At 38.7% G+C, this 12,487-nt stretch overlaps 1 protein-coding gene across 1 annotated transcript in view; it reads right to left on the bottom strand.

Annotated features, from left to right (window-relative positions):
- dchs1b (dachsous cadherin-related 1b) overlaps positions 1 to 12,487 on the bottom strand; it is a 97,134-nt gene that overhangs the window by 18,537 nt on the left and 66,110 nt on the right. The window contains exons 3-5 of the mRNA XM_057320308.1: positions 2,479 to 2,664; positions 1,419 to 1,650; positions 726 to 962 (exon numbers count right to left, since the gene is read on the bottom strand). Coding sequence (XP_057176291.1) covers positions 726 to 962; positions 1,419 to 1,650; positions 2,479 to 2,664 — 655 coding nt within the window. The remainder of the gene's footprint in view (positions 1 to 725; positions 963 to 1,418; positions 1,651 to 2,478; positions 2,665 to 12,487) is intronic.

Below are 12,487 nucleotides of genomic sequence, written 5' to 3' on the forward strand. Positions count from 1 at the left end.
AATTGTGTTATCATTTATGCACACTTGTGTCATGCAAACTCTTTCTAGATATTTTGAGAAATGTCTCAGTGGTTTTGTGTCCATACAACTGAAGTCAATGGGGATCAATGTTGTTTGGTTACCAATGTTCTTCAATATATCTTCTTTTGTGTTTGGCAGAAGAAAAAAGTCATACATGTTTGGAATGACACGAGGGTGAGTAAATGATGAAAGGTTTTTTATTTTTAGGTAAACTATCAACTGTCTTCTGAAAGAATGCATTGAGGGTTCTTAACCTACAACCTTCACAAAGACACATGGTGGGAAAGAATATGTACAGGCAGGTGCATCCTATAGAATTCCTCATTTATTTTCATCGAACAACATGAAGAACTGCCTTTTGTCAGAAAATTGATGTCAACATATAATAATTTCCAGCACCATGAGTTCGTCTGGAATCTGTGATGGATGTGACTGTATAATGAGGTTCACGGAGCAGCTGCTTCTCTATTTGCACAACTGGCTCAGCGAGAATAAAAAATATTCCCTATCAAGCTCTTCAGCACCCCTCTCTGCCTCAGACACAGATATGGTTTAGAACGCCCGCAGCAGTGAGGTTAGCAGAGCTATGCGAGAAACTACTACAGCACAGGCTACTTTGCACTGTATTTTAGTTTATTTTTAGACATTCCAAGAAGGACGAGAAAAAAGCTGACGTCTGTGAAAAAGATTTGACTAAAACGTACTATTCCTGGTGCTGGCCCGCACTACGCCGACCTCGGTACCCCGGAGCACGTCCTCGGACACAGTGAAGAAGTAGTGCGCTTGTTCGAACACCGGGGGCGCCACTGAGCCGGCCACGACACTGATGTTCACCCTGGCATTGACAGGCGCAGTCAGGCCACCTCCATCCCGTGCTGTGATCACCATGGTGATGACAGAGTTGGCCTTTCCGTGGAGGGAGCGTGATAGAGAAATCACGCCTAAATGGGAAAGAAATGCAAGACAGGATTAGGTGTGATGGCTGGGAATGTTATAAATAATAAAGATGAGCAATTACAAACTGCAGTTGCATTAGTGATGCACTGTAAATCGATTTTTAGCCGAAATTAGACTTTTTTATTAAGACTGTCTACAATTTTGATCCAAACTTGTATTTTTAGTTTATATGACAAGCACACCAAATCAACAAACATAGAAATATTTTAATGCATCTTTAATAAAATATTTGAATAAAGTGCATATCATCTAAAACCAGGTTCATTTCACATGCACATGCTACATTTTAAAGCATACAAACAATATCTGTTTAAATTTTGCCAGGATTTATCTTCCATATACAACAAATTTTCACCAAATTTTTGGTGCACCCCTATTACACACATTGCAATAAAATAGTAAACATGGTTAGTACGAGGTAAATTAAAGCAATTAAATACCCGTGTCTTTGTTGAGAGTAAAGAAATTGGATCCACTCCCGGGGACAGTGTGAAATGTCACTTTGCCATTCGCACCAGCATCTGGGTCGTGGGCCGTTACCCTGACAACGGAGGTCCCAGGCATGCTCTGTGTGCTCAGGCTGACGGCGTAGTTCACAGGGTAGAATGTAGGTCTGTTATCATTAATGTCCACCAATGACACCTTCACACCGGCAGATGAGGTAAGACCTCCCTGTAGGAAAAATGATTTCATTCATTTCCAGAAATAAAGATGTTTGTCACATTGCTGTCTAATCCATCCTGATGATTTCTCATGTGGAACAATACAGATATAGATCAATACTTGACAGTGGGACATTATTGCCCTGGCAGGTTATAAGAGGCCAGTCAGCAGTTTGTATGTACAGTACTGTATATCTACTCAATCGCCACATGCAGCGTTTTATGGCTTCATTAATAATTGAAATGGCAAACGAAGCGAATCGCGGAAAGAAGCTTATCATGGCAAATGAACGCGTGTGTATAACACATTTCATTTGGGTTGTCTGTTACTGTTGTTTCTGAAAGCTATGAGAGAAAGCACTGAGTAGCAAGTAACCCGTTTCTTAAAGAGATAGTTTACCCAAAATTGAAAATTTTGTCTTCATTTACTCACCCTCAAGTTGTTTCAAACCTGTACAATTTTTTGTTTGGTTGAACACAAAGAAAGATATTTAGAATAATGTTAACAACTAAGATTTCTGGGACATCATTGACTATCATAGTAGCAAAAATTACTGTTGAACACAAAATGAATTATTTTGATGAATTTAGGAAAACAAACGGTTTTGGGGCATCATTTTAATTTTTTCTAAAATAGTAGTCAATTGTGTCTCAAAAATCCCAATTGTTAACATTTTACTGAATATCTTTCTTTGTGTTTAACATAACGAAGAAATGTGTACATGTTTGGAACAACTTGAGGTTGAGTAAATGATGACAGAATTTTCATTTTTGGGTGAACTATCCCTTTAAACCTGCAGTGTGTCTTTTTAAATTTTACAATATAAAAACATTTTACCCCATCAGATGCAGTGACGGTGAAGTCGAAACTGTCCGATCCTTCATCTCGGTCAAGAGCCACACTGGTACAGATCTGTCCCGTCTCCTTATTAATGGTGAACTGGCTGGCAGCACTACCAGGTCCCGATCCAATAGAGTATGTAATAGCCCCAAATGACCCACCATCTCCATCATCTGCTGTTACCTGTTGAAAACAACACAAAGTTGGTCAGTTAATGTCATAAAAGTCAAGTCAGGCAGGGATAATTCATTTCTGTGCATCCAGCAGGAGAGATGGAGACTTGGAAGCCATTGGCTATTTGCTGCTGGTGGTCATCGTGGCTTATAGAGAAAGTAAAATCCAAACTCCCATCCAGGAACAGTTTTGGCCAATTTATGGCAACGTTAATGTGCAGAACAGAAGAGCAGATTCATGAAATAAAAGCAAGTGAGCCGTAAGCATATGCAGCTATACCATACTGCATATTATACTGGTGAGGGACAAATGTTGTTGAAAGAAATCAATGCGTTTTCTACAGCAATTACTAGAAAAGGCTAGTATACGAGTCAAGGGTAAAAATGTCTTGGAACGCGCTCCTCTGTGTTTCCACTAATCATAAAATCCTGTTTATTTGGGCACGCTGCCTTCTCTCTGCACTGCCATCTGTACAGCAACTCAATGATACGCTTCTGACACATATCAATTCCAAAGCAAACTGGACAAGAGACAGCATTGATCGAGACAAGGAAATCTTCTTTATCCCAAAAGAAGAGGTTTGGCAGACACAAAGTGGATCTCACAGATGGGTCTTTGGGGAACAGCATCATGACCTTAAAATGAGGAGAAACATCAAGCCAACTGGCAATATGTTCACTTGCTAAAATAAAAAAAAAACATGTATTTTTGGTCCAGGTCAGTTGAAGTTCATACTAAATAGCGTGAACTGAACATGTCAGAAGAAATTTCCTTCAATCCAGGTTATCGTCTAGGTTTTCCTACACAAATCTGCTTCAACAGTTCATTTATTCATATTACGCCTTATGGTCTCTCCAATGATGAGTCATAAGGTCAGTAACGCAAATAAATATAGACGGATGATCAAGACTTGTATATCGCCCTAAAGGGGTTTATTTTGTGATAATGACCAGCTAAATATACATTATTTTACTTTTTAAAGAGCTATTTCACAAATAAATGATAAAATACCGTTAATTTGGTATTCATACATTTATCCACATGCATACATGGACACAGACACAAACCACCACAGATAACAATATCTTCTCATGGCCGTATAACTACAGACACAGCTGCACAGCTGATTCTCATTACAGTCCTGACACGGTACAAAATCGAGCAAAGAACTCGTACACAACTCAAGAATCTCAGACTCTCGCTCAACGGGGCTCCCGCTACCGGAAAGGTTGAGGTCACAACCTCTCAACTCTGCTTTATGCGGTGACCCCTCTCCCACCACGACGCACTCTGTAAACAAAATGACTCTGGTGGTCCACAAAACCCTCTCATTCATCAATTCCACAAAGACGTGCAGACCCTCTGTGCCTGTAACACAACAAAGATTTCCCTGCAAAACATTAAGGGGAAATGACCTTTGATTCTGCTGTGCCCAGCCTCTCAGCAAATATTTAATATGTCTGGCTCTGCAAGAACTTTTACCATGTTGCTTAGGTGCTATTTACAAGAGTTCTTAAAACTGGCCTTTTCTGTAAGATACAGCGGCTTTGAATTCTGGCCAAACTGGCATGGTGATTTTCCCCGAAATCAGAGGAACTTTCCTTAGATGAAGCAACACTTCATGGGCATTTTCCCCATTCCCAACAGTGGTGATTGTTTTAAAGGGATAGGTAACCCAAAAATGAAGATTCTTCATTTACTTTCATCATTCAGCCATTGTCAGAACACAAAAGATATTTTTTAACCAAATATTCTATTAAACATAAGTCATAACATAATTTTAGCAAAAATATGGAAAAAATCCTGGTTCACTCAATAAATGTTAGATTGTATTCTTTTATGACACTTTCTTGTTCTGTTTAATAGATTTTGAAAGGATGGATTTACTGTATGCAATAATAAAAATAATAATATAATATAATAAAACCTTTTTCTACTGAGAATCTGTGCTTTACACTCTTGATAAGCACCAGTCACCATTGCATTTCAATAATTGTATTTTGTACAAGCAGGAAGTTCAAAAGCCACAAGTTCATTGTACTATCTGTACTGTACAGTTCATTGCAAAACACACAAATTAAGGCTTGCTATGAAAAGTTGATCTTGGTCAAAATACAAACACATGTTCAAAGAATGTTGTCCAGATTTCACCATGCCTTCCCAATAGTATTTTATGTACCATTACGAAATTCTGCAGCAGCTTGCTGCGATCTTGTGGTATGACAAGAATGTCTTAGGTGTGCTATTACACTTCAACAGGTGAATTTCTTTAATACTGATATAATATAATATTGATGGAACAAGATCCTCATTTCAGCCAAATGAGACCACCAGTGCCGACCTCCAGCTCACTTCTTTCCCATCTGTCTTTATCATTATCATACTGCCATTATTTCCTGTTGGAATTATTGTGGTGAAACACAATCTTTCTGACAAATCAAGACCCCATGTTTGTTCATGTTTTTGGGATGTTCAAGTTAAGAAGGAGGGATTAAGCACCCGCGATAATGACTTGTCTTGGGATCCTGTGGTTGCCAGGTCTCTGTCTCAGGGTGCTGATAGAAATGACAAGTGTGGCCCACCTGGTTAGCATGACCCCCACACAACCCAGAGCCTTTAGGAAAGTCAGTACTTAAATACTAGATGAGAATTTAAACATAAGCAGAGACTTATGCTAAAACTGTGGATGATTTGATCAGGTGTAGGTGTAATGGAGCATGAAAGTCCAAGGGGGAACAGAATGTGTGCATTGTTGAGAGGGCAGTCACAAAACCGTGAACTGATCCGAGACCAGCGTTAAACAGAGTGCAGGTGAGAAAAGCATTAGGAGGCCCAGTGAGGAGCTGGGCCCTTTGGGTGCTGAGGGGTGGAGGGAAATATAGCCGCAGGAAAACAGAGTTGACACTCAAAGGGTAAAGATAAACGAGAGATCCATTCTCCAAATGCTATGGGACTAAAAAGACCATGGTGCACAGAAACAGCATGCCACTTTAGGAAAACTTCGGGAAAAGTAGCACATGTTTGCTTTATGGTATAGATTATTTTCTTGCAAATAAAACTTTGCGGAGTAAGGATGCAGCATATTGTTGATGCTGGAAGTGAGGGACAGTCATTTGTAAACACTGAAATATAAATCATTTTACCAAAATAAATACTGAAAAATTTTGTTTAAAAAAGTTTAAATCTGTTGAGTTTAATAAGAATTATAGATGTGCCGATACGATTGTTCAGACTGATATCTGCCTGATATCGATTCTGAAGATTAAATTAATATGTCTTAACCTTCTGAATTTTATTCATTCATATTATGACTATTAACATTAAACATCAAACTGATGATGTTTCTAACCATTTTCTATATAGAGCACAAATTCATTGCATTTCCTGTCGTCTTTTGATTGAAAGGCTATATCACCCCGGATCATAAACTGTTTTTAAACTATCGGCCGAGTGTGAAAAATTGCTTTAATCGACCGATATCGATTATTGGCCGATATTTTGGTGCAACTATAATAAGAATCAATTCCCGGGACATTATGCATTTGGCAGATGCTATTAGCCGAAGTGACTCAATATGATCAATATGTCTCTTTACTGGGAATCAAATCCACAACCATTACATTGTTAACTCAATTCTCTCCCAACTACAGGAACTATAAAACAAAAGCAGAAAGACTAAAACCCCTTAATTATGCATATCAGGTCAGTTGGCAATGTCACTTTTTAAAGGAACACTGCGTAAATATGCATTCTTCTACAGAGCTGTGAATACAAACAATCGAGATTAACACTAAACTCAGCTATTGTGTCATAGGGGTTTTTTTGGTTGTCAAGTACTCACGCTGAACTGAACACACAACCGTTTTTACAAATTCAAGTTTTTTCATTTACAAAAATACAATAACAGTTTTGTTTTCATAAACTCAAAGTTTGTTGTGCACGCTGTTGTGTAAATGAACAGTTTTTAGTCGAAAAGCGTGTTGTGTAAACGCTCCCTAAAAAGAGCAAGAAACGGTCATCAGAGCCCAAGCAAACAGAAACTGGGCATCCAACAATTCTGCACACTCATCAATGATAATTAAGTGTATAGCTGCTGTATAGGATTTCTGCACACTTGCAAGAATCCATCTTCCACTTTGGCATCAATCAATTTGACAGTGCTGTCGAGAGGTAGAATTCCCATCTGTATCACTCCATCTCTCTTTCATCGATAAATTAAATGACGAACTGTCCACGGCACTCAGATTCTTTGACATCACTAACATCCTTCTCACTTTTCTTCAGCGGATCAATATTGTCAAAATCCATTTTCAGCCCTGAAACAAGCTACTAGAACTTTTCAGACGCTTTGTCCTTTTGGCATTACTGAACTCTACAGATAAATTAGAGACTTGTGTGAAAGTACAGCAACAATTCTGCCTGGATCAAGTCCTGCTCTGCCGTAGAGACTCATACATTCCCCGTTCAGAGCTTCTCTTGGGAAACATGTTCAGAGAAAATCAGACTTAACGCTGTATTTCATCATATCCCTGGGCTGCAGAGTTCTCAGGAGCCATGTGCCATTTCTAACCAGATGAACTTGAATTAAAGGGGACAAAACCGTAATTAAAAGGTTACATTCCCTAAATGATCCGTTGTGGAAAATGTGGCAGATTTTCTCTGTTAAAGTCACTGAAAAATCATGAATCATGAAGGAGCAGTTACTGTCTCGGTGCCATCCCACTAGTTGTGGCACTTTTGAGCACAGCGTCCCAAACCAAATGTTAATGAACACAAAACAGGATCTTTTTCCAGCTGACACGTCTACATAGGCCAACATGAATTTTATACTGCAAACAAACACAAACAAAATTCCCAGAGGTCTCCAACGGGTCACCGCATTTTACAAGTCAAATTAATGGTTTGTTACTACATTGCTTGAAAATTCAAACATGTGGTCTAAATTATTACTCACGCTAGCTAGCATCCAATGTCATGAGGCTTAAGCTAGAATTTATGTGTTGAACATAAGTTTCTCTGCCTTATTAAAAAACTAAAAGAATACATCAGGTTCATAAATACACACGTGAACCTATTAAACCATGCACATCTACAATAAATGCACATTCATACAGAAAGTCAATTCAGATCAGCACAATCGGATTTCTCATTTTGGTGTCATGAGAAAGTTCCTTTTGTAAAATCACAGGGTTTAGTACACTCTTAAAAATAAAGGTGCTTCAAAATGTTCTTCGATGCCATAGAAGAACCTTTTTGGTCTAAATTGTTCCATAAAGAACCTTTAACATCCAAAGAACCTTCTTCCTTCAGATTATGAAAAGGTATGAACGAGATGGTTCTTTAAAGAACCTTTGAATAAATGGTTCTGTTCTGTCTACGGCATCGCTGTGAAGAACCTTAAGCTCCCTTATTTTTAAGTGTGTACAAGTTCAAAGAAATTGAGAGAATTCACCACTACTATGACTGAGGCCTACCATATATCAAGATAAGCAGAACTCTGAATGTGAGAGTTGTGCTTTGAATTCCCCATGACCTTTCTGCTCATTCGTTTCAAAGCCACCAACTCACGGTGAAAGGCAGCACATGTAATTTGAAATGAAATCACACCTACTTGCAAATGCTCCAATGTATGTGGGATAGTTTAAATCTAGTCCTATTCTATCTAGTTTTATTCTTTGCTTTGGATTATGGGCCCATCTCAGGCCAGACAGTGAGAAATACATGTCTGGGTCTTTTTATCTGGGTTAAGCATTTGTGAGGCACAAGCAGAGTTTCATCTGAAGAGTTTAGTTATTAACCACAAAGCAATTGAAGTCCATATGTCAGCATCTGAATATTGATATTCGTCTTGCACATGCATTAAATTATTTTTGCATCTTTTTTAATAGTTTATTAAAAACTATTTTGCACCATCTTAGACATGCGTGGCCTTTAAATACATATTTAAATATATCAACATCATAGATCTAACAATACTCATCTTACAGGATAGAGTCTGGTCTGGACCCTGGTGTGGAAATTGATTGGTACAAAAAATTTAATTTATAAAGCAGCCCGTTCCCTTGGCAACATGAATAATCAATCATGGATCATGAAAGATCAATTGAAGTCATAAATCAAAACGTCTTACTCAATATATCCTTACCCTCCACGAAGCAAATATGAAACTAGACCAACCACCAGAAGTCCTATTCATTAATGAGAGTCTTAAACTGATAAATGGTGTTTGAGAGAGAGGTTTATCAGACAGACTCAGAGATTCATATATGAAATATCATTAAATATGTTTTTTTATGTTATGTTTTTATTGCGTAAGTTAGCTGTATTTTTGAAGTTATTAAGACTTAAATTAAAACAAACCAACTGCAGTTTGATTGATATTAATTGGAATGCACAAAAAAAAAATTAAAAACGGAGTTATCTCTTCATTTATATTATTGATTAAATGTATGCTAATGTTGTTTTTGATCAAAATCATAGCACATCAAAAATGATACATTTCACTTTCAGCTAATTTGAATGCAGACACATAGAGCCCTATTTCAATGATCTAAGCACATGGTCTAAAGCACACGGTGAAGGTGCACTCAGGGCGTGTCCGAATCCACTTTTGCTTGTCTAACGACGGGAAAACGGTCGGGACGGCCGGACGCATGGTCTAAACGGGTTGTCCCGATTCTCTTAATGAGCAATGGGTCTTTTTTGGCCACAATGTGCAGTAAACCGATCAGAGTCTCATCTCTCATTTGAGATCCGCCATGGCGGATTCGCTACTTACACGGTCGAATTTGCAAGAGCAAAGACTGGACGCTTCTCCAGAGAGGAAACGCATCTGCTCTTGCGCGAGGTTAAAGCGCGCGAGCAGACCATCCACAGAACAACCCGTATTTTTTATCTTTATGTACACAATAATAATCTTTTACATCGTAATCCATTTATTTTTTATATTTGGCATGTTTGTGTGCTGCTGCGCTTCCCTCTGTCTAATAAGTAACGTGAAAGCGCGTTGAGGACCCGCCCAGAGGCGCATTTTCTACTAACGCGCTCTTTACTGTAAATAAATAAATTAATTTGTGTCAATTTTCAGTTCCTCAAAATAGAAAACACCTCTTTTTAGACCAGCCAGCCCACGGGCGCACAAATGAGCGCAAATGCATTTGCTATTTAAACAACGCGGCGCAGGACGGGAAAAAGAGAACTGCGTTGGGCTGAAACTAGCAAAAACACTTGCGCTGCGCCTTGCGCCGAGTGTACGATAGGGCCTTTAGACTCCATAACTCATTTCATTTAGAACAATGACTTTCTACCATTCAGAATGTCTTTTCCGTGGTTAGAGAAAACAACGATTAACCAAGACAGTGAAAGACAAGGGACAGCCTGGAACGTTCCCTTTGAGGTAAACTGGCGAGAGATGACAGCAGACGACCGCTTCTTGTCCTCAATGAGCCTATGTCTCCACAGCTGAAAACCACATCAACTAACTTCACTCTGTTCTGTTTGTATAGCGCGCTGCACCTTTAAGAAAAATTATGAACATCTGAGGCTCTGAGCTACGCATCACTACAGAGAATATAAAAGGGTGCATTTTAGTTGTTTTACAATGGAGAATGGGTACAGCGTGGATATTTTCCTCCCAACAGCTTTTGTAAAGATGCCACAATCTTATTTTGCTTTTACAACTTCAAGGGATCTTTCCCATGTCTCTTTTCCAAACTTGTGTGCATGATTTTGAAGTGATGCAGTGGTTGCTGGTTATTGCTTCCAATTTGTATTTCATGGCAGAAGTATGTACACAGAGACGAAAAACGCAAACACGTACATAATTCATTCCTGTAGTTTGGCAACGGAGGTTTGGAGAAGTCTGCATGCTCTGTTTAGAGAGGATGTGCTCAATGGGACATCACAGAAGATATGTGGAGCTATTCATTTTCTGCCTATTTCCAAATGGTGTCCTATAGTGAAGGGTAATGAAGGAAACAGAGTATGTCTGGCTAAGTCAGGATGTATTTAAAACGTTTGGTTTCTTCCTTATACATTTACTTCTCTATCATACGCATTATTCCCGGTTTAAAAGGTACCCAGTGACTTCAGCAGTGTTGCGCGATGTGATGGCATGAGATTGTTCTGCTGGAGTCTGGGGACCAATCTTGTAAAATGCAGGCTGATTAGCATCCCTGCTAGGCCTCTAATGACTGCGAGAAAAGAACTTGAAGACCTTCAAATCTGGCTAGCGTTTCTGATCAGGTCTGGCCAGACACAAGTGCACACACCCATCATCCCATGTGCACTGATTATCACATTTGTCAGACACTCTAGAACGTTTTCTTCACTCACTTCATGACAAATATGCAGTCACAATAAAAACATTAATAACCAAATTGTTGCATCACTAAAACAAATACGGTACACTCTTAAAAATAAAGTTTCCTAACAGATTTCTTTTATGTGCTATAGGTTCCATAAAGAACCTTTAATATCCACAGAATCCACAGACTTTATGTTGCACAAAATGGTATTTTTAATCCAAAAAGGTTCTACAGACAACAAAAAGAACAATTGTTCTTTTGAGAAACGATAACTGCAAGGTTCTTTAGGGCAGTGGTTCTCAAACGTTTTCATTGTAAGGCCCCTTTTGTACTGTGCATCGCTTTGCGGCCCCCCAAATAAAGTCTTACAATCTTAAACTAAGAATTTGAATTAAACCAAAAACATATTCAGTTATACAATGCTGGAACATCAATTCTTTTGGTTGGTGGTCTTATTTTTCTGATGTTTGATCGCATAAAATTTATGATACATTTCTGTATTTCATAAAATGCCACAGATGGTGGCCCCCCTGGATCCATCTTGGGGCCCCTTAGGGAGCCACGGCCCCCAGTTTGAGAACAACTGCTTAAGGGAACCAAAAATAGTTTATTAAAATTAATTTTTTTAAAGCGTTCTTTCTCTGTCCTTTAAAGAACCTTAAATATTTCCAGAACGTTTCTGTTGCACAAAAGGTAATTTATAATGCAAAAATGTTCTACAGACTAAAAAAAGTAAACGGAAATGGTTCTTTTAAAAACCAAAATGTTTATTCTATGGCACCTCTGTGCTGTAAAAAAAATGTGCAGTTCTGTAAATTTACAGGTTTTTACATTATGCATGATCTCTTTAGCACCTTTATTTGCTTTCAAACCTTTTAATCAACCAATCGGTGATTAGATTTTAGTTTCAGGGATAGGGTTAGGACCTGGAACCACACTTTTGTTTTATTAGAGCATTGGTATAGGAATAAACAGCTAACAAAAATGTTCCTAAACCAACTAAGTATTTTAATCTGGGACCATTTCCTACTTGGGTTTGTACCTACTAAAACAAGTAGATGCACAAAAACAGCACATGGATATATGGCTGTACATAGTTATTTCTACGATTCCCTCTGTAATAAGAGCACAGGCTAATTGATTTATTGATATTACCTCAGTGACGCTGACATAGCACAGGGCAGAAACCAGAGGAACGCTGCCTCCTTCCATATGTCCCCCAACCCCTGACCTTGAATGGTACAAACCTCAGGGCTAAACACACTTATGGTAAGTGATCTAAGCTCTTGGTAAGAAAGAGAAAATGAAAGAGGGATAACGAGAAAGAGGGGAAGACAGGAAAACATTTGGCTCCATCACGGCACCATCATGTTTCAACCATCTTGTCTTAACTTCCCCTCCTGCCATTTCCTCTCCTCGGTGACGGTGTGGTCTTGATTATGTGACCGCCTGAAACCCAAACAACATTAGAGCAGCATAAACTGCCCGTAATATATTACCCACAATGCCTTTGAGTGTAGTCGCCA

Source organism: Triplophysa rosa, linkage group LG22 (assembly GCF_024868665.1).
Source record: "Triplophysa rosa linkage group LG22, Trosa_1v2, whole genome shotgun sequence".
Classification (NCBI taxonomy): Eukaryota; Metazoa; Chordata; class Actinopteri; order Cypriniformes; family Nemacheilidae; genus Triplophysa; species Triplophysa rosa.